This window comes from Peromyscus maniculatus, chromosome 4, assembly GCF_049852395.1.
Source record: "Peromyscus maniculatus bairdii isolate BWxNUB_F1_BW_parent chromosome 4, HU_Pman_BW_mat_3.1, whole genome shotgun sequence".
NCBI classification, from domain to species: domain Eukaryota; kingdom Metazoa; phylum Chordata; class Mammalia; order Rodentia; family Cricetidae; genus Peromyscus; species Peromyscus maniculatus.
Window position 1 is genome coordinate 123,341,301 of NC_134855.1, and position 23,603 is coordinate 123,364,903.

The 23,603-nt window shown below is 42.9% G+C and overlaps 1 protein-coding gene across 2 annotated transcripts in view; it reads left to right on the plus strand.

Annotated features, from left to right (window-relative positions):
• Slc24a3 (solute carrier family 24 member 3) overlaps positions 1-23,603 on the plus strand; it is a 487,223-nt gene that overhangs the window by 57,250 nt on the left and 406,370 nt on the right. For both annotated transcript variants that reach the window (XM_076570775.1, XM_006984474.4), the window contains exon 2: positions 11,853-11,981. In XM_076570775.1, coding sequence (XP_076426890.1) covers positions 11,853-11,981 — 129 coding nt within the window. The remainder of the gene's footprint in view (positions 1-11,852; positions 11,982-23,603) is intronic.

Sequence of the window (23,603 nt, forward strand, 5' to 3'; positions counted from 1 at the left end):
GTGGTGAGGTAATTCAGCATGGTGGGACAGACATGGGACAGCAAAGCTGCTCACTCATGGTAGCTGAGAACCAAAAGAGAGAAGAGGGGACCAGCATCCTAGGTCTCTTTTAAAGCATGCATCTAGTCTCCTAAAAACTCCCACTGGGCCTCACCTCCTCAAGTATCAACACATGGGCTCTAGGAGGACATCCAACATCCAAACTGTTGCAGTTGCTCATGCATTCCATGCAGGCTGCACGGGTGGATGGAGCTTCCTGTCAGAATTTGTAGACTGGATGTGGTAAAGGGTTGCTTTCAGAATGGAAATCTTAGGTTGATTCAAATTAAGGGAGAAGAGATGTGAAAGGGGCGTGGTGAGTATAAACCTCAAATTTCCAGTGTAGTTAGCTTTGTGTATTTCTCAATAGAGATTGATTGAATCATTCTGTGTAAGACCTTCCTAGAGCCCAATGAGAAAAGGATAACCCTGTCAGGAAGCCCATGACCTAAGTACGGTGATGAAAAATATATGTGGCTGGCACTCATGCAATCATTCAGATGCGTTTCTTACACTCTGTGAGGCTGTGAACTGTTCTTCCTCACTATTAATGTTCTGTCCTTTTGTCCCTAGTCCCTGTCATCCCCCACCACCCCCAGGGAGAGTCCTGATACTTCCTGTCTTTGAAGAGCCTTGTCCTCAGGACCACAGAGGAAAAAGTGCCTTTCATTTCTCCTCCCTCAGCCCGATTCTCTCGTGATGCTTTTATCATTGGTGTGAATTAAGAAGAGCCCAGGGTGAGGGGGCGTCTTAGTCCCTCCCCTCTTCTGCAGCAGGGGGATGGCGCTGCCTGAGAGGAGATGCAGGCAATTTTGTACTTGTACCCGACAATAAATTGGAGTTTATTCAAGCACAGATGATGGAAAAGGCCATGCTTTTGAGGAGCCAAATGATGTAGTGTGACCAAATTCTACTCAATTGGAAGCAAAATGTGAGTTTTAAGAGAAACGAAGGAACGTATTAGTCAGAATTTCAGGGGTCAAATGTGTTCTCTGTATGGAAAAAACAGTCACGGGGTACACCAGCAGTGCATGACTTAGCTGGGATGGATGGGATCATTTGAAGCCAGAATCTGCAAATTCTTCTGAACAATGTGAATGCATGTGTCTTCAATACTTTATTATGTGTGAAAATGATGTATTTTACTGGGGCCTTGTACCTAATTTTGTATTTCTATTTTACATTTTTAAAGAAGGAAGCTTATATAACTTTAGGCCCTATAAAATCCAGAAACATAAATTTAAGAGGTAAAAATAAAAAAGTGATTTTAAAATTGTTTTATTTTTTTCATAGAACAAAATATCTAGATTTTAATGAATACCATAACATGAATGAACATTGTTTTATTGAGTAGACATGACTCAATACACTTAATCATTTTTGAACATGCGCCTTTCCAGAAACATGTGTTTGGAGCTCTACTTTGTGTTCCAGTTAGAATCGAAGCTTAATGGCTAAGATAAGTTGGCAAGGCACACGCATGTGAATGGCAGAAGCACACTGTAAGTGAGATCTACTAAGTTGTGACACTGATTCTTCAATCACAGCCAGTTATGCGAAGAATCTTCATCCTGGCTCAGCTGATTAATCTTATAGTTTTTCAGGTGGTACATTTATACACTGTTAGCACATGTGTTCAAAACTCTTTGTCTTGGAATGTTTATGAGCAGATTACACAGTTCTTCCTAATTTATGGTGGGTGGGACATACAAACTTTTTTAAGAGTCTGCTGATCCTTATCTTCCAGTAAGGGGACACAAAACTTCTTGATACTTGTTCTTCAAATGACCTTTCCATAGAGTGAGTTACTTTAGAAAAGCATCAACATTCTCACTAGCTATTCAAATGTCATTTTGAAAGACGCATGTGTGTCTGTAGGTGTCTGTGTGTGCTCTCTGGAAATAGCTAGGAGCTATTTTACCTGCTACTTACCTGGTAATCATGTTCTTCCCAGAAAATTTTATTATATTTATAGTAGTTGTTATTTTGTAATAGGGAAATACACACTTTATATTTAAAAATAATTTTTACATGTACTTACTGCATATGTGAACTCAAGAATGCATTTACATGACACTTATGGAACATGTGTGGAGGTCAGAGGACACCTTGCAGGAGTCAGTTCTCTCCTTTCACCAGGTAGGTCCCAGGGCTTGAACTCGGGCTATCAGGCTGGGTGGAAAGCACTCTTACCACTGATCCATCTCACTGGCCCAAAGTCACCAGTTAAAAAATTAGTTATACATCTATGAAGTAAAAAAAAAAAAATGGTCTGGGATCATATCCCCATTTCATCTCAAAGTAGCGTACAGAATTTTTTTAAGTAATAATTTGTCATTTCATTAAACCGAACTTGTTCAAAGAGCACCATGCTATAATTCTATGAAAGCAAGGGAGCTAGGGATGGCACCATGTCTGTCCTGTGCTCTTCCTTTAGGATCACCCCCTGCCTTTTGGTTATAGTAATTATTACTATTGGATGTGTAGACTCAGTGTGATGCTGCCGCTTTATATGTTAAATATTAAATCAATATGTGTTTTTCTGACTTTAGATTGATGTGTGATGAATATATGCCATTTCTAATAGTTCCTTCTCTCCTGAAAGCTATGTGGCCCCTCCACAAAGCTCTGGAGGCCAACGGTCCTATTAGCCATCAGATAACTCTGCCCTAGATAAAAGATGAACTTAGAATCTAGCTAAATGGGCATTAGAGGTCAGATTACTCATGCCTTTCAAGGCTCAGATCAGTAACAGAGATGAGATGATTCAGCTTCTACAGACAAAAGCTATTGGCAGATCTGGGGCTAGAACTCCAAATCACCATATGCCCAGGATAACAAGGTGCTAGGTCCCTTCCCCAGAGGACCTCATGTCTCCATCGACTAGATTTTGTTTGAGTTTAAATCAGATTTGGGAATGTTTGTGTGCTACAGAGCAAAATGACCATGTGAGAGGGCTTGGGGCTGGTTTTGAGTGTTGAAAACTCGTCCCCTCTCTTCTGCCATTAAAATGGTGGTCTTTCTTTTGCCCATGAAAATAAGAAACTGAAAGAAAAGCAAAATTGAGCAGACTCCATCTCTTTTGTCCCCCTGTAAAGCTTGGCCAGCTTTATCTGAAGGCCAGTGCCTTTCCCCTTGCCTCCTACAGGTGAAGCTTCATGATGGAATTGGGATTCTACCTTGATTCTTGGCCTTGGAATGAAACATTTTATTGAAGAGATGCAACCAGCCCTTAAATAGCCAGCCCTTCTACAGTCGAAGAACCCACAGTGCATTTCTCTTCTTCTCGGGTCAAGAAGGCACATGGGTTTGATTTTAGTATTTGATCCTGAGTTCTATACAATAATTGATAGAGCCAGCAGGCTCTTGCTCATGGAGGGGACTAACTGTAGGTCTTCAGGGCTGCCCCATGAAGAGAAGAATGCCCCTCAGACCTCCATCCTGCAATATGTAACCTACAACTGGTAGAACCACAGCCCTTTTATTTCCAGTCTGGCCATTTCACTTCCAAAGACCCACATTCCTCTTGGGACTGCTTAACCCTTCCTCCAAACTGGGACTCTCTGGGGAATGCTTGGAGATCCTACAGAAGTCACTTCCAAGACATGTGCAGTTTCCTTTCTGAATCACATCTTGGGGCAAACTGGTCCACAGCTACTCAGACCCTTTCCCGAACATATATGTGCATCATTTAAAGATGTGTGAAACTCCTGCTTCTTGAAGTGGTGTTTGGACCAGCAGAACTAGTCTTCCTGGAAAATAATTAAAAAGACAGAATTTTAAAACTCATTCTAAAATCTGTATTTGCACACAATTATATTAAAAATTGAGAAGTATCTTAAATATAACATAATACTACAAATTTACATGGCTTAAGCAGTAAAAGTTCTTCCTCATAGTTCTTAGATTGCAATTCTGAGATCAAGGTATCAGGTCATGGTCTGGTGAGGATTTCTTCTGAGTTGCAGGCTACTGTCTTCTTGAATCTTTATCTTTTGGGAAAAGAGCTAGAAGGCTCTCCAGGGTCCCTTTATAAGGACACTAATACTATCCCTGTGATTCAGTGATGACATCTTAGCCTCATAAACTAATTACCTCCTGAAGAACCCATGTCCTGATGCTGTCACACTCAATATAGGAATTTGGGGGAGGCACAGTAAATATATTATAACAAGAATCTTCATATCAAACATTGTGTGTGTGTGTGTGTGTGTGTGTGTGTGTGTGTATGTGTGTGTCTGTGTGTCTGTGTCTGGAGGGGGGTCCTATTTTGTGGGGCCAGTCAGGACAACCATCATGAAGAGCCTGAACTTCCAGCTCTGCAGACAATAGAATCTAGAAAATAATCCTCAGTAGGCAGGAGGTGGTGAAGGAGCTTCTCTAGTATGGTGAAGTGATGAGCAAAGAGAGACTAAGGGGAAAGGGAGCTATTTGGTGCTAAGCTTGGATCCCTGACAGGTCAATGGACCATCAAGAGGAAGTTGGGCTGTGGGCAGGATGCATGGGTCATTAGAAAAATCCCATTTGCTTTGTTTAGTATTTGAGTGTATGTCATGAAGAGAGAAAGCTGCCTGCACTTTCCATCCCTGTATCAGCCTCACAGCTACCCTACCTTGACCTTCCCAACATCTTCAGCAGTTTGGACTTTTTCTCGTGCCTTTGCTCTCACGCTCTGGGCAGTAGTCCTTTCTTCCTTGCCAGGGACTCATCCAACTTGCTCCTTCCCATGCCACACTTCTTCAGGACTGGTGAATTGGGTGTGGATGTATAAGGTGGGACAATGGAGTGGCCAGCATCAGGCTGGACCAGAAATTAAAATGATTTTGATGGGGAGTCAGGAGAAATATGGGCCTTCCCTTTCATTTGCTATGGTGAGTTTGCGTCTTGTCTTGAGATGGGCACAATTTCTATAGAGAGATGACAGGGCTGTATACCATCAGTCTCACAGCTTGCTTAGATCCTCATCCTCCCTGCCTCCATCAAAGCTTGAGTTTACTGTGCTCCGTGTCCCTACACCAGCAATAATACCAGGTTCTAACAGGCCCTTTGAACCTTTGCCTCTGGTGCTGAGAGGATGGCCTCTCAGAGTCTGGGAGGAGCCTGCATAACTGGTATGGCCAGGGAGCTCCGTGAGCATTAGATACAGAATCCAATATCTAGCCCCAGGGCATCTGAAAGTGCTCCTGACTCCTAGAACCCCACTTTAAGTGGAATCGTGACTAATATATTATGGGTTGGTTATCTGTTCCCCTCTACTCTGAGCAAAAGGGAACCCCCTCAAACTGACTGAGACCCTCAACTGGATTCAAATTCAACATACGTTTTCTCTTGGAGTAGAGACAAGAGGAAGAAGTTTAAATTGAGCATGAAAGCTGCAGCCAGAGGTGACTGGGGGACACTGGAGCTGTGACTCAGCCCATCAGACTCTCAGGGTCCTGTCACCTGCCAGACACAATGTGCACATGGCCTGAGGAAGAGGAGCTAATGGAATCCATGGCTTCTATAGGCTTTGGAGTTCTTCTCTTCCATACCTCTGGATCTCACCCGAACTTTTTCTGGAAACTTGCACATAGTTGACAGAAACCAGTGTGCACTTTCCACTTAGCCTCAACCTCTCCCTCTCTGCTGGGTTTGGAGGTCTCACTTCATTGAGTTATGGCTTCGCTACACATTTCCTTCCCGAGGACCAGGAAACAATGCAGAAGCAAGTTCTTGTTTCAAAACTCTGGGAGATTTTGTATTGGAGGTGGAGCAGATACAGAAAAAAGTGGAAAGAGAAGGATGGAGTGAGGAGGGGAGGGCAAGGAGATGAGAGGGGAGAGAATTGGCCCCAATGAATATGTATAGAAGTCCCATATGGAAACCTGCTACTTTGTAAGCTGATTTATGAAATAAGAATAAAGTGTTTAAAAAATTCATTGGAAAAAAATCCTCATGTATAAACCCCCTTCACTTAGAGAAGATAAAAATTGCCTGGCCACTCTCTTGGGATATAAGGGGTGGGCCAGAAAAGGGGCCGTGTGGAGAGTGGTGGTGCTGATCACTGGAGGCTGCAGAAGGAGGTCTGCAGGCTGCTGGCTTATGCAAACTCGACCTCCAACCTTGGGGTGAAGACCTGGAGTGCATAGAGTGGAGGCAGCTGTGTAAACTGCAGAGTGGGTATTTATAGCCCTGGCGAGGCTTACAGGGCCAGCCTAGAGTCTGTCAGTGGCCATCACCATCATATTGAACCTTGTGCCCTGGACTGAGTTTTCTGCTCCTTCCTTCTTGAGGGATGCAGGAGGTTCCATAACTTAGTTCCTGCACCTGCAAGGGAGAGGCTGTTGCTATGGTGTTTTGGATATTTGGGAATGGTGGCTCTCCATGCTCATTTTCAAAAAGCAGGACAGCATTCCAGTTCTCCAGAGGTTGTATGTGCTCTCAGAGAGGGGCTGTTGTTCGTGTGAGGCTACTCCCCTGCCTCCCCTAACACTCTGGGACAAGGTGGGAACATGCATGCCTAGACTATGGACTCAGATGTGAACTTGGGTTCCAGCTCAGCTGATCAATGTCTGAAGCAAAAGGGTCACAGGGTATAGTGACATGGCACAGGAAGGGGGCTTGGTGCGCAGCTGAGGGACATACAAGGTACATTTTACATTCTCCTATTTTCCATTTTTTATGAAGATATATTAATTGCACACAACTGTTATATTGTGACATTTTTGCGCACGCAAGTGTGTGTGTGTGTGTGTGTGTGTGTGTGTGTGTGTGTGTGTGTACACTTTGATCACATTTATTTCCCTGATCACTCTCACTTCTCCCTCCCTCTCCTACTGTTCTACTCTCACCGATGATGCCATCTTCAACCTGTCCAGGTCTCTGAGGAGTTAATTTCTTGGCAGAGAACAAACAGACCCCCTTCTCTTCTGAGCCTAAGACCAGCCTCTGAGGAGGGATAGAAGGCCTGTGAGTCGGGCTAGCAGACAAGAGGCAGCGTGTTAGGAGTCAAGGCTGTGAGCTGAGGATCTGGGTCATGGGGCTCCCGAGAAGATCCATTATTGGTATGAGAAATCCTTGGGCTCCCTATGCTTTGGTCATGGGAAGGAGAGGAGGAGAGAGACAGAGAATGAGAGGGAGGGGGGAGGAGACAGTGCTAGAGTGCAAAAGGGTGAACACACAGCTCTGTAATGGAAACTTGGCACCCAGCCTCCACTCTCTCTGCTTCCTCAGTGCAGGCAGCTTGGATCTCAGATTGAGAACCGAGTTCCCTCCTCCGCCAGCAGCAGCCCACAGCATCTCTATGGCCCCCTCTTGTCGCTCCTTCTCAGAGACCGCAGCCCTACACGCTTCCTCTGCTGGTGACATGTGACAGGAGAGCCTGCTGCTTCCCCTGCTCACCCCCTGCCTCCTCCCCTTTCCCTGACTAATTAGGCCAACATGCAACGTCCAGGGCCTGGCAGATGAGAAGCCAAGAATGCCATGGACTGGGGCCAAGTGTTTTTGTTGACATTGCTCGAGTGTAGCTTTGTGGAGCAGCCTCTTTGCTGTAGCAGAGAAGTCCGAGGAGCCAGGGAAGCTCGTTAGGAGAGAGAAATGAAAGGAGCAAGTGTTGGCACCCTTTGCTTACCTGCTTCACTTCCCCCTGCATCCCAGCTTCCCCCCTGCCCACACTTGGCCTTTTCTCTCTCAATCCAGGAATGCAGCAGCCCATGTCCTAGATAGCCAGGTTCTTGAGTAGAGTGCCGTGTGGAGAATGGGATTCTACAAGTGTTTGAGTCTTTGGTCTGTGATGTTTTCCAGGTGTGCTGCTCAGCTTCAGAATAGTTTCTGGGGACTGTTTGATAGGTCTAGCAAGACAGTCTTCACCCACACCTACTATAAGATGCGGGCTGCTTTCCCAATCTACCTTACTATTAGCTGTGCATTGCAACTAGGGTGAGCTTCTTCCATCCAGGAATCTGCCAGGAAACTGGCCTTTGAAACCATTAATCCTGGGTTCAAATCTCTCCTCTGCTACTTGTTCACTGTGCAATGCAGGGCAAGTTGCTTAACCAAGGTATGCTTCCATTTCATTTACTTATTCACAAAAATAAAGCTAGTATTTCCACACAGGTTTATTATGAAGATGAAACATATTGAAGAATGGAAAATTGTTTGCACATAATAGACACTCAATATGCACAATGACAAAAAAGCTATGGAAAGTATTTGATATGGCCATAGATTATCTATGCTCTTAGGCAAGTCAGTTTCACTCTGACTTACTTACTTCAGAGATACATAGGCCCTGAAGCCTTCTCTTCCTACCAGGAGATTTTTGAGGAAATCAAACTGAGCTACAGCACCATCAAACTTTGTTCTCCCTGGATGTTGTTACTATTTTTATTATTAATATTTTCTCAGACTCTGAACATCATTGTTGTATCAGTGGTCGGTGGTCAAGTCTGTTTTTGTTGAGATAAAAGTTTGTAGGTTTTGGAAGGCTGAGGTGCTGTCTTAATAGTGTCTAATTCCTGAAGATATTGAATCATTATGTTAAAAAATCCTCTAATTTTCTGCTACAATAGCTGGCTTTGCTTTTACATCTCTTAATTGGTATCAGCTTTGCTCTTAGAGTCACAGAACCATGGAAACTTGGCAAAAGAGCCTTGGGAGTCATTGGAAGGAATACTTTTGCCTCTTTTCAAGTCTTTGGGGTCTGCCTGAACCTTATGACTGCAGGTCCACAGAGCCCCCTTCCCTGACCCACATTATGAGGGCAGACAGTAGAGTGGCCACTCTGCTGGCCACAGCATGACTGTTTCTTTAGATGCCATGTGGACCGACAGATAACATGGTACTCTGCCCATATCTGTTGTTCTGACTCTTTCTTGCTCACTGGCACTGTACAGCTTCCAGAACCTGCATCTCATTGTCTAAAGCCTTTGCTGTGCACCAGAGCTTACTTTGGAGCTTCATGTCAGAGGTTAGAGAATCTGGAGAGGGTGATAAAGAAATGGCCCAGCAATGAAGAGCATGTACTGCTCCTGCAGAGGACCTGAGTTCAATTCTCAGCTCCCACATCTAGTGGAGCACAACAAGCTAGAATCCCAGCTTTGACCTCCATGGGCACTTGCACTCAAGCACACACACACCCACAACACGTACACACACATGTATACCTCCCACACATACACAAGTACACACACAACTTTAAAAATAAATAAAAGAAAAACAGGAGAATTCATGTTTGTGGGAATAACCTCAAGCCTATGGCAGAGGAGTGGGTAGACCAGTACCCATGTTCCCTCCCATCTTGTGGGTCTGAGATGCTTTCTCTCTGGCTTGTAGCACTTTCAACGGGGCCCAGTGCTCTTCACGTATTTTGGCAGCTGACTTGACACATATCTCTCCTATCCTACTTCTCTATTCCCTAGCACGTTCTTCTTGGGATCACATCTGTCAGCCAGTGGTGCTCAAGTCTTCCTTAGGAGCCACTCCTGACCCCTAGCCTGGGACAAAGTGAATGCCTCTCCCCACACTTGATAGTTTTAATATGGTACATTTATGCTTGAAGACTGCTTATTGGAGTTTAAGGCTTTATTCTTTGTTCATAGTTCTTGGAGGATTTTTTTCTGCTTGACATCAGTTTTAGTCATAGGACCCAGGTTAAATAAGCTACCCAGATAACTTGATTGAACTTTGAACCCTTTCTTAAGTGTTGTTCTGGTAATTTTGGCCAAGTGAATACGTGTAGCTACCATAGAGGTTTTTTATATTTTGGAGTTGAAGCAATGGTTTATTGGACTGTCCCACATCTTCTCTGACTAGGGGTGCTTTTCTGGCTAAATACCTAAGTTCTAATTAGGTATCTTGACAATTTTACATTCAGGACTAGGGATATATTTGGGGAAAACCTAAATTCACAAGCTGCTGATACGATCAGTAGATTTTGAAGTGAGATGTACATGAGCACTACACTTTTCAGAAAGGTCTAGGACTCTAATTTATCCATGTATAAGGTGGGAATGGTGATTTCAGCTCGTGCTTACTGAATACCTCCTGTGATATTTTAGCAGTTTGTTGCTGGAGAGATAATGTTCATACTCTCCTGTGTAGTATTGTGAGAATCAAACTCCATAATGAAGGTAAAATGGTTTAGAAAATTGAGAATCACTGTAAAAATAGAGACTAGGAGATGGTGGCTTTTAGCTCTACATTGACAATTTCAGAATATCACATTGTATAGGCGTGCACTCTGTGGTCTACGTGAAAGCCACTGGGCCCAAGAATTAAGTCCTTGTCTTGTATTTAGAACCATTTTTCTTTATATTTTTATGAAGATAATTTTAAAAATTAAATATATTTTATTATATTCTTGCCCTCCCCCAAGTCCATCTAGATCCTCTCCCATCTATACCCACCCAACTTTAAGTTCTTTCTAAAAAAAAAAGAACCTAACAAAAACCCAAAGCAACCATTTTTCCATTTTGGAGGTGATCTCCCATAATTTCTTTCCTTCATGCCAGGCCACTAGAATGAACTACCATGTCTGACCACCTCCATCTCCAATAACCCCTGCATGACCTCCAGTAACCCCCTCATGGCAAACTCAAGCTATCATTTCTCTGTTTGTCTCGCTTGATTTTTCCATGGCGTTGAAGACCGTTAATCTTTCTTCCTTGGATTCATTCTTCCTACTTTTCATTCTACTTGCTCCCTTCTTTCCCTTCCTCTCCTTATCTTTTGTTGAATTCTTTTAACTGCCTGCTCCCTGGAGAAACGTTAGGTTCTCAAAGATTTTCTTTTTCTGTTTCTTCTCATTACTCATCACTAATGTATGTATGCATGGTGTCTCCCTCCAGTCATGAAACCTACAGAGACCCCATCTGGTCTATATCCCAAGGCCTTCCCTGGGATCTCTTTTGTATTTGCTCTCTTGCCTGAGGTATCATTACCAAGAAGCTATATGATTTCCTCCTGATAATCTTATCTGTGGAAACTTCAGACTCAGCATCCCCTAAGCCGGATGGAGAGCCTCTTCCCTCATGTGCCCTTTCCTCTTTGTTCTTTGTATTGACATTTTCATCTCCATAGTCATCCCACCCAGAGACTAGGCATTGTTATGCTCACCCTCTAACATGCCTTCTGTAGCCTTCTTTTTCCTTCATCTCTTGTTTTATGGACTCTTATGCTGGGTCTCTTATAGGCTACTGCTTTGGGGTTGGTGAAATGGTGCCTTAGCTTGGGTAATCCCCAAGAAGTATATTTGAGCATACATTCAACTGCAGTTGGTTATGTGAGAGATGATTTAAGCAAATATGGTGGAGGTATATACATTGGTAGGCTAATGCAGCTCACACTGACTCAGTAGAGTCCATTCTTCCCAGATTGGTATTAATGGTGTTATATTTGTAGCTTGATTTTAGCTCTTGTGAGAGTATTGGTGCCATGGAAATCATCCATTGACTACAAGTCTAGACTGCTTCCCTCACTATTATTGATTGTTAAACATTTCTTAGCATCATTGTGTGTAGGGGATTGAAAAACAGAGGCGATAGCCATCAAATATACTTTATCAAGAGATTTGTCTTGTAGACAACATTAGTTTGTTCACACTGTGGGAAACTCTGGAATCCGGTATAGAATGCATACCTCACTGTCATCCTTCTCAAGCAATGAAGTATTTATATATGAGTTCCTTCCTGTCATTAGATTCAAGATGTCTTAAAGGCATCTATGCAGTGCAGAGGAAAACAGTAGCTGATTAAGACACAGGCCAGCATGGGTAAAGATTGACATTATATTTAGTTGTTAGTGATGCATGGTGATTCTCTTTTTTTGCTCTCTAGAACTTGACCTCATGGATCTCATCGGAGAAGATAGAAAATGGATGGTAGGGAGGAAGCTGATGCAGGTGAATGATACGCTGACTTCTGAAGATGCAGGACTCCGGAGCAGCAAGAACTGCACTGAGCCAGGTAATAGTGGTGACCTTTTCCTGGCAATGGCTGCCATTTTCCATGGTCATGGCTGAGGATGAGCTGGGTGATGTCTCTTCTTTAAATTCTAATCTAGAGAGATTTTAAAGATGTTGAGGGCATATGTTCCAGAAATTCATGTTTGATTCTCTCAAAGGCCTCAGAGCTCAATAACGTGAAGATCATGTGTCTAAAGATGGAGACAGACAGTTGCCATTGTGCTCCCAAAGGACTTAGATCTTTTGATATGGAAAGTGTTTCAAGAAGTCATGTATCTATTCGTTTTTGGAAAGATGAGTAGAAAGATCTTTCCCTACTATGCCAAGCATCTTAATAATCATTTCTCAAACGTATATGGAAAGAATGAAGACCAGATACTTGTATGTCTACCCCAAAATACTATATAACCTATGGTTCTCAGGTTGGAGGACTCATGGTTATAGTGAGCTGTAACCATGCTCACAAGGAACATTTTCAAAGGTCAGTGAAGCATGTGGAAGCTACCTTAATTATAAATGAAAATGGCCATGAAGGGCTTGTGTGTTCTTGCTGAGTGGATAGTCACATATGACCTGAAAAGCACAGACATGTCAAGGACTGGCCTGAATAGACAGGAGAGGGAAAGTACAGGCTCTACTCCAAAGACTCTGTTGATGATCTTGTCTGGCAGTCAGTTTTCAATGTATTTCTTCAATTAGCAGGCAAATGGTAAGTGGGATATAGGAAGAGAGGAATCACAGTAGTAGAAATCTCATTTTTATCTCTGTAGAAAGAGTGGAGAGCGTGGTGATGACAACCTTTCATTGAGTTTGTCTACATGTAGGGTTGGTGGAGATGGAAGGATTCTATTTCCTGCTAGTGTGGCTTTGTTTGTGGGGAGAAGATAGGCAATCTTGCTGTGAATGACATTACTCACTCTATTAGGAATGTCTTCTTCACAGAGATAGGGGTAGAAACTTCAGGTACATTGAAAGCCATTCCCAGGGAAGAAATGACTCGACTTCATAGGTAGCAGCAAAAATGTCTGGTTGATTAAAAACAAAATCCACAAACATAGCATCTACAGAGTTGTTAAAGGAGTGTCCAGAGAAGAGATAAAAGGTTCTATGAAGAAGATAGGAGGCAATGAAAGAGAGCTCAGGTGTGCTATACAGGAAAGACTCTGATGTGCATGTATGGAAATATTAGCCCACTATTAGGAACAATTAATATATGCTCATAAAACATTACAAATAATGGTTACAAAGGAATATGATGCCAGAATTGATACTCTTACGTTACTCATCTGTAGACTCAAGGGACTAGGATTCACTTTGGGACCTTGGCTCTGGACTAAACAACAGGGAAGATTTTCATGCCTGAAGCAGAGAACCCTGTTCACATTCTAGCATGTTGGAGCCTGCATTCTTCAACTCCCCCACCCCACAAACTGTGGGGACCCTTTCTTTCCCAAATACTGATGTTATGAAATGTCTCTACACCCTGGATGATAATATTCAGTGACAATTTAAATCAAATAAATAGGGCTAGAGAGATGCCTCAGTGATAAAGAGTACTGACTGCTCTTCCGGAGGCCCAGAGTTTTGATTCCTTGCACTCACATGTCTGTAACCCCAGTGCTGGGAATTCAGTACATTCTTAATGACATTTATATGCACTAGGCATATCTATGGTACACAGGCATACATGTAAACTAAATACCCATATACATAAAATTAATTAAAATTAAATCAAATGAGCCAAATAACATAAAATAAAACATGCAGATGTTCTAGATGTTCAGTTGTGTTAGCCATGTGACTGGCAGCTGCTGTAACTGGGCAGCACAGGTCCCAGAACATGTTTATTAGCATGAGAGGGATTACTGGACCGGCTGATCTAAAACTTCCAGTGGTCTCTGGATACATTTTCTGTCTTACTAGCTCACTTGCAGACATTTCAAGAACTAAGAGTAGATGTGTGTCTCTGTGATCTCCATTTCCAACCTTCCAACCTAGATCTTGGAGTCACATCTATGTTTGAATTCTAGCTTGGAACCTATGGGCTGTGGGCAATGTAACCAGGTTATCTTAGTCCACCAGCTCCTCAGAAATTATAGCAATTATTCTGATCTTTCACGAGTGAATATCGGTACTGAAGTCATAGAATATGTACAGTTTAGGACTGCTTGTATGATAGTAGTTTTGTAAGAGTTGACTTGTAAACCCCCCATGTTTGCTGGAAGGTGTCCCTCTCTCCCTTTCAGGTGAGTCATGATGCAAGGTTCCTAGAGCCACAATTCCATAGCTACTTCTCCATAAGAGGTAGTCAGTCGAGATCTATCAACAACCCACACTCTCTAATAGTCCAGAGCTGAGCATCCAGTCAGCTGGACTGTGAGAACCAAGTAGCATTATCTGTCAGACAAGCGCTGAGGATCCTGTGCTGATAATGAGCACCGTCATCTCTGCTGACCTCTATGACTAATAGTGATGTGCTCAAAACATGCTGGGCATGACCAAAACATGACACAGCTGGCTCAGGGCCTTCCTAAGAGGAACAGGTATTTTATGAGACAAAAATTAAAAGCCGAATCACAGGTAGGGCTGTGATTTAATGTTATAACTTTAATTGTATCATCAGCTCCCATTCCATGGGGGCATTCTGAAGACCCCTAGTGGATATCTGAAACCACAGAAAGTGCTGAGGGCATATATGTACATATACATGTACATATACATATATATATATGCATACCTACAATAACCTTTAATTTAATAGAGATGAATAGTAATGACTACTAATAAAATAGAGCAATCATATCAATATACTATAATAAAAGTTACAAATTGCTCACGTCTGGAATTTTCCATTTAATATTTTTGGACCACGGTGAACTGCAGGAAACCAAAGTAAATGAAACTGTGGGTAAGGGTAGGGAGCTGCTGTGTTATCTCTACCTCTGACTCGAGTGGGAGCACTTAGCTGGCGTGAGCTGTGGCGGGTCCATTCACCAATCCTTGTCTGGTTTCCTTTAAGAGGCTCTGAGCACAATGGATATCATTGTGCTGGCTGAATACAGTGGTGTCTGCTCTCAGAAGTCTAAATGTAGGGGCAAGGAAGGGAGCCTGCGGTTTCTGGACTCTTTCCTTTCTTATTTGTGATGCCAACAGTGGCCGTGCATTGACAGAGACGATGGACTGGGGTTCCTCTGTGCTTGGACAGGGTGATTATTTGCACAGGAACATGAGCGTGCTGGGTGCCAGTTGAGCTGTAGCCATGTGAGCCATGGTGTCAAGGTCACAGGCAGGAGTTAGTGTGACATTTGTCCTGAAGCACAGTCTGATTACCACTTACGTTGTCACAGTTTTCAGTTCCAAGACCGTGTCCTTGGAAACTCTAGTTTTAGATGCTGTTAGGGGAAGCCTATAGATTTGGGCTCTAGCAGGAGAATTAGGGTGTTTATTTCCTCCTCTTGTCATGGAACCGGTTTGTTTCTCAGAGCTCCATTTCTTCAACTATGAAGTAGAACTCCAGCTTTCATCCCTTCCATCACACAAACCCACTAATTCAGAGAAATTTCCAGAATAGATCTAGACTGACAAAACTTCTACTCCAAGTTAGCCTCCTGCTAGTAACTTCCTTGCATTTACGTAATTCCACATCATTTCAAACTTCTTCTCCCTTTCCCTCCCCCACTTCCTCACCTCTCCCTCTCCTCCTCTTCTCTCTCTGCTTCTCTTTCCTTCTCCCTGAGGGGCAACAGCCTAGAACACCCCTTTTGTAGGCCATGAGAAGCAAGGTACAGGGCCTCTGATGAAATAATAGTGTTTTATGTGACTGGTCTGGCAGTATTGGAGTGTCTTACTCTTTATATGATACATGCCACTTTAAGAATATATTATTTTTCAGATGGCAGTGGCACACGCCTTTAATCCCAGCACTCGGGAGGCAGAGCCAGGCAGATCTCTGTGAGTTTGAGGCCAGCTTGGTCTACAGAGTGAGATCCAGGACAGGCTCCAAAGCTACACAGAGAAACCCTGTCTTGGAAAAAGCAAAGGAAAAAAATAATATATTATTTTAGGCACTCTTTATTTTTACAAGAATGGCATATTTCATCTCCCCTGGTTTAGTAGAAGCCTATCATTTTTTTCCCTCCAGAACTGAGTGAAAAGATTGACCTCCAGGCTCCAATTTTTTTGTGCAATTGTTCCAGCTCTCTGTGAATTTTTGAGGCTGTTTTCTTAGCCTGACACTGCCGATTTCATCTGAAGCCTGGAAACATATTGTTTTTTTGGCAAATAACACTTGAAATTGTTTATTCAGATGACCTATTAAGAGAAATTTCACTTTGAATAAATCTGATCCACAGAAAATTAAGTTAACTTAATGTAATATTGAGGGTGGTGGACAACTGCAGCAGAAATGCATTCTTTATAATAATTCTGTGTACACTTGGCAGAATTTTATTCATACACTTTGCAGTTTGTCTCCCAAAGCCTCTATCATCCCCCTGTTTTCAGTTCTTCGATATTTTAAGGAAATGAGTTTCTTCGTAGGGCACCTCTCTGAAATAAACTTTGGAAGGAGGAAAATAGCTGAAGTGATAGGCTTTGGAGTGAGGCCCTTTGGATGGAGAGGTTCAGCTCATGGCTCACTCCATCCCTTAGCTTAGTTGGGTCTAATGTCTATAGAGGTAAGAAAGATACCTGGACCTGTGTTGCAAAACCAAGGTGAGGTTGTCCTAAGGAAATGTATCAAGAAGGTCTATCAGATCGATTGTTTATGGAATGATCAGAAACCACGTAATTAGGAGGTAAGTGGTGATCAGAACAGCGGAGGGAAGCTGGAGGTAATTGTGAAGGAAACTGGATGAAGTAGGTTCAAGGAGAAAGTATGGTGGGAGAAAAGCAAGAACTTAGATGTAAGTGGGCAAAATCCACACAAGGTTCCGGCTGTGAACAGCATGCCAAGATTCCACTGTTGAGGGATTTGAACAGTAACACCAGAGCTGACTAGTTTAATGTAGGGCTGGATGTGACCAATCTACAAAGCATGAGAAGGCTCAACTTCTAAGCTTTTACATGAAAGATCAAGATGCAGATCGGAGAAACAACCTACCCAAGGTGATGGAACTGAGCAGAAGCAAGGTGGGACTCCTGCTCTGTAGACACTCAGCATGCACACAAGTGCATAGACAGCCTGAGCTGCACATTATCTAGAATAGAACAATGGGAACGTAAATCAGACTCAAAGGCAAACTTAGATTTTTCTAGTGACTACCTTGCAAAAGAAAGGTTGAACAGGTAAAAAAAAAAATATGTTGACTATATTTCTATCAAATACATGAAAACATTAGAAATAACCAGTTGCAATGACCTCAGTGTCATCATTGCTGGTTTTGAATCCAGGAAAAAATGATGTTTAAAGACTTAAAAGCCATACATTATGTAGCATGAATTGCTAAATGGTCTTATAAAATGAAATAACCAGAGCCAGGTCTTAGGGGTGAACGCTGAAAGACCAGAGAAACAGAACAAACCACCTCACCTCGCCAGTTCCTCAGCTGATCCTGTTTCCTCAAACTGGAAGCCTCTGTGTCCTCTCCAAATGGATTTCAGCTTAACTGCTGCTAAAAGCCTAAAAGCTTAAAAAGGCTCTAGTTCCTGGTCCTCACGCCTTATATACCTTTCTGCTTCCTGCCATCACTTCCTGGGATTAAAGGTGTGTGTCACCATGCCTGGCTGTATCCAGTGTGGCTTTGACCTCACAGAGATCCGGATGGATCTCGGCCTCCAGAAGGCTAGGATTAAAGGTGTGTGTGCCACCATTTTCTGGCCTCTATGTCTGTCTACTGGCTGTTCTGTTCTCTGACCCCAGATAAGTTTATTAGGGTGCACCATTTCACCACAACATTATTACTCAAGGTCACACACCTTCCACTAACTTCTCTTTGCAGTTGCATTTTTTTCTGCTCTCTGGTGTATATGCATGTTGTATGAGTGTGTGTGCTTGTAGGGAGGGTTGCCCATACCCACAGGCACACTATAGAGACCAAAGAAGGACATTGGGTGTCCTACCCTATCACTCTCAACTATATTCCCTTGAGAGAGGGTCTCTCATGGAACTGAAGCTTGCCACTTGGACTAAGCTAGCTGGCCAGAGAACTCTCCAGGCCCCTCCCATCTCTACCCTGAATGCTTGGTTTCCAGGTATACAGGGCAATGCCTGGCTTTTTACATGGGGGCTGGGGACTCAAACTCATGTCCCAGGGCTTATGCAGCAAGCCCTTGTCCCCACTGAGCCATCTTCCCAGCACTGTAGCTGCAGTTCTCTTAATGATTCAAAATAACAGCTGCTTACCTTCTTATATGGAGCAAATTAGAAACTAATGTGATCTGCTTTTTAATTTGTGTCAAACTTCTCTGCTGAAGTAGTTAGATGGGGAAATAGCTGCTATAATAACAGATACGAGGGCTTTACATCAGAAACTTTCTTTCTTAGGCAGAATTTTGGTCCATGGCGCCGTTATTGTAAGAAGTGGTCCATGAACTTCTGATCCTAGTGCCTAGGGGCTTATGTATCCCCATATCTGGCTTCCAAGGCCCTGTGCTTCTTTTTGTTGAGAGTTCAAACATGGAAATTGGACATAGCAGGATTGATCACTTCTGTTCAAATTCCACTGGCTAGAATTCAGACACATGACAACTTCTAAGTCCAAGGGAGGCTAGTGCATGGATATTAGAAGAATGTAGAAAAAAAAGAGAGAGAGAGAGAAAATGAATCTGGTAAATAGCTAGCTGGGTCTTACTCCATTCATTTCTTCCAAGGTGTTTTTTGTTTGTTTGTTTGTTTTTTAAATGTTCTGTATGCTTTTTATTACAATGGTGTGCTGGCTAGCTTTATCTTAACATGACACAAGTTAATTATTGGAGAGGAGGGCACCTCAGTTGAGAAAATGCCTCCCCTCCATCAGATCAGGCTGCAGGGAAGCCAGTAGGGCACTTTTTCAATTAGTGATTAATGTGGGAAGGCCCAGCCCATTGTGGGTGGTGCTGTACCTAACTGGTGGTCCTAGGTTCTATGAGAAAGCAGGCTGAGCAAGCCAGGGGAGCAAGCCAGTAAGCAGCACCCTCCATGGCCTCTGCATCAGCTCCTGTCTCCAGGTCCCAGCACTGTTTGAGTTCCTGTCCTGACTTCCTTCAGTGATGGACTGTGGTATGAAGTGTAAGTCAAATAAATCCTTCCTCCCCAACTTGCTTTTGGTCATATTGTTTCATGATAGCAATAGTACCGATAACTAGGATAAAAGGCAATGTATGCCACTGTGGAAAAATCATAATTCAAATCTTTCAAGCTTAGCTTCGGCTCCTGGCTTCACCTGATCAAGGTGATAGTGCTGATTCTCTTTTTACCCTGGGAAGATTATCACTGAGGTAGAAATTCCCCAAGTTGCAAATCACAGTTTTTCACTGGAAGAAAACAATGATTATTTTTCTATAGATGAGGTCATTAATAGTATGGAAAGAATCTGAGTTCTGGAGGAAATCCTAAATCCCAGTCCATCGTTTTCAGCCTCTTTGATGTTCTATGAGGTTTCTAAATTCTCTGAGCTCCATTGCCCCCTTCTGTAAGGGGCAGATTAAAGTGTCTTCTTTACAGGCTGCACAATTACTAATGGCGTGAACTTTGTAGAATTGTTGGGTCCTCAGTGGTCATTGTGTGCATGTCATGAGTTTCATCTGCCTTTATCTTCTTTACAGACATGGAAAAAAGGGCAGGCTGACAGGAACCATTTGCAGTCTATTTGATTCTGCAGACACATTAGAACACAGCCAGATACTCAGCTTATTCGAAGGATAACTACAGTATTCAGGCTAGTTCAGCAACAAGGCACCATTCTCACAGTCTAGCAGTGAGGAGACAGCAGATAGAAGAATTACTCAATGGACTTCTGACTTCAGAAGGCCAAAGAGGCCAGTTTGTAGACAAATATGATGGAAGGTAGTAGGGGACTTTCTACTTCATAGACATCACAAGTTTAAAAGACTTGGGTTCTGCCAGGAAAGGGCCAGCTATACTGCATTTCTTTTAACTTTGACATCCCTTTAAGACCTTCAAGACATTTTATTGAGACCTTTCTTAAAAAAAAAAAAACTATTCTCTAACATAATCTGGTAAGTGGTGTCTGGAATTCTTCTGAAAGGCAGACAAAGGATGATAAACTGTCCTTTGATGTAAGGCTTTGGGGGGTTATTTGTAAAGCACATTTGGCTTTTCAGAGTATTTCATGTTCATTAGCTTACTGGAACAGTTTGGCCCTTGGAACAAATCCATCCAGCTCAGACCTCCAGCTTAAGAATGGCTATCCTATAATGCCCAGTTGATAAGTAAATAATTACAAATCCAGAGTCACAATTGTGAGTAGAATTTGAGGGATTACTACTTCTAGTCTCCTCCAAATCCCTTTCCTTAAAGTCAGTCTTCAGTCTCAACAAACTAGAGCCCTTGGATAAAACAGCACTGTTAACTGTATTTTATGAATAAAGTTTTATCAGAAAACAATCAAATACATACCTATTTATGTGTGGTCAATGACTATTCTTGTCTATTAAGGCTTAATTGAGTAGTTGCAGACAATAGAGTATGCGAAGCTGAAATTATTCTCTGGCCCTTCATAGAAATACTTATTACTGTTCCCTGTGCTAGACCCTGATACCAAGACCTCATGTGGCCTGGAAAGGAGATTAAATCAAGAATGACTTTTTAAACTTCCTCCCTGTACCCAGCCCTGACCATCCCTGTGCCACATTAAATATATATAATGTAATCCTCAGTATTAGAAGGATTTGAGCTACATATTTTTCCTTTCCTGTCCCCTCTAGTCAACACATGATATAAAACTCCCTGTCCTTCAACATTTCTCTGTTCTTGTATTGGGAATATGTTTAAAATTTTACTTTAAGAACAATTTTCTACTGCCTAGAAACCCTTCAGAATCACTGTTCTGGACTGCCTCAAAATTCGTAGCATCTGCTTTTCGATACTCATTAGTCCCTGCATTTGTTTTTCTCTTGGGTCTAAGAGTGAAGTCTCAATGCAGGTTGAATCCAGGCATACAAGCCCATGTCATACATGAACAGCTTCACTAAAGCTTGCCTCTCAAGCAACTCCAGAATGGGCAGCATCCCTCACCTACGCAAAGAGTCCACAAGAACAGGAATGGAGTGGTTGGCAGCACCTACTTTTGGACCCAACCAAGGGAAGACCACTTCCTGGCCCCATTGTACCTCTTGACTGGACCTGTGTTGCCTACAACAGTGATGGTCATGTGTCACTGCTGGCTAAGGATCTAATGCTAGTTCGTGTGTCTAGCCCTGTGGATCTTACTTCTCTCTCCTTTGTCATTTCTGTAGCAGTAATATATCCAGTGTTACTGGGGTACTCATTTGAATCTTTCACTCAGAATTCATCTTTTTGCACAGATTACCTCATTGTTCAGATAAAGCCAAGCTGAGGTTTCAGTGTGTGAAGGAACCTCTCTGGAATCCACCACTAGAAGGTGCTAGAATGAGGACAGACTAGCCACAATGATAGTCTGACACTCCTAGCTTTGTTGAGGTGTACTTTTAAGTCATACCTGCAATCGGGATTGGCAAAGAGCACCAATTTGCCCTCATCTACATGTTCTCTGGTGCCTCAAAATCATGAGTAGTATAGGCCTCAGGGATTGCCTGAAGTGGTCATTTCTTGGCCAGATTTGAGATCTGTTAGGTCAGAACTTCCTGGAAGAAGACTCGGACATCTGGATTTTCATAAGTTTTCTGGGGCTTGTTGGGTGCACTCAGGTATGAGGTCCCTTAGTCTAGCTCAAGTGGAAGTCACTTGAGGAGACTGAAGTTTATGACTTTCCTTAGGCTCAGAAGCTGGGGTGGCTTAGGTAAGGGACTCAGGGCAGGGCCTTAGTATAGCTAGAGACTTTCTTTCCAGCTTCCACCAAGCCCCGCCAGTCCCAGAGCCCACTTATAAAATAAACACACTCACTCTTATATTATTTAAAAATGCTCAGCCATTAGCTCAGGCCTACCATTGTCTAGCTCTTACTCTTATACTAAGCCCATTTTTGGTAATCTATATGTTGCCACGTGTTCCGTGGCTTTATCTGTTGCCTCTACATGATGCTCCCTGGATGGCAGCTGGTGTCTCCCCTGTCTGCCTTCCTGTCCTTTCCTTTTTTCTCTCTGTTAGTCTCACCTATACTTCCTGCCTGGCTACTGGCCAATCAGTGTTTTGTTTATCAAACAATCATCCACAGCACCTTAGGGTGTAAGCAGCTCTCCTACCACACTTTGACCTGGAATGTGATGCTATGAGCCTGGGAGAAGATGAGACCCAGCTTCTTCCCAGAGGCTCTCTGCATTTTCTCCAGAATCCCCAAATCAGTCTAGGCTGCCTGCCTGAGGGATGCAAAGAGGGCAGAGCTGAGTTATGCACCACGTGAATTCAGATACAGAGACTTCCCTCAGTGGGATTCCTGTGGCCAATAGGCTGATGGCCTTCATTACAGTCTACTTAGGGACAAGGCCCTAGCTAGGTTGAGAATCGTGCTCACATTGCACTTCAGAGAATCCATTAAATATGAATGTGTCTAGTTTGTTGTATGGCTCTTGTGAGCCTTCTGATATGATCCCATTCATTTCTATGATAGAAAAATAAAATCCCTGAATTAAATATGAACATCCCCTTTCAGGAACACAGAACAAAAATGATTTTTATGTTAATCTAGTGTCTTATCTGTCTATATCAAGACCCAAAGCTCATCCTTTGGGCTTCTAGTCCTGGGCCAGCAGTGAGACTTCAAGATACCACACATCTTTGGGATTAGAGACAAGGAATCGAGGAAATATGACAGGATACAGACCACTTAGTACAGCAGACTGTGCTGGAAGAGATGGGTTTGGGAGCCAAAGAGTAGGCTGGATTTGTCAGTGGTTTTGTTAATCATTTGTCTTGGAGTCATGAGGAAACCTGAAGATAAGGGATGCTCAATTTTTGTTTTGTTTTGTTTTTGTTTTGAGACAGCATTTCTTTGTGTAACAGCCCTGGCTGTCCTGGTACTCACTCTGTAGACCAGGCTGGCCTCGAATTCACAGAGATCCACCTGCCTCTGCCTTCTGAGTGCTGGGGTTAAAGGTGTGCACCAACATGCCAGCAGTATGCTCACATTTTATAACTCCTTGGTACCACTAGGGATACAGGCATGAATCCTATAAACCTGAGTAGGAAGCCTGACTTTGACAATCATACAAACCAGCTATTTAACATCCCAGAGACTCTGATTTCTCCTCTGTGCAACAGAGACGATTCACAGGAGTGAGTTTATAAAGAGCACCAAGTACTTTACACCCAGCACATGCTCAGCGTTGAATAGATGCCCATTTCCTGGGCACATGCTGTGAAGATTCTAAGTGATCTCACAAACCAGGACTCAGTGAGTGACACATAAGGAACTGTGATTACTATTCATGCTATTGATTCTTTTCTCTGACTTGGGGGAGATGAGAAGCAAATTTGACAGATATTAATATAAAAATCCAGGAATAAAATAGAAATAGCTTTAACTGCCCAAGTATTTGTGCAGGG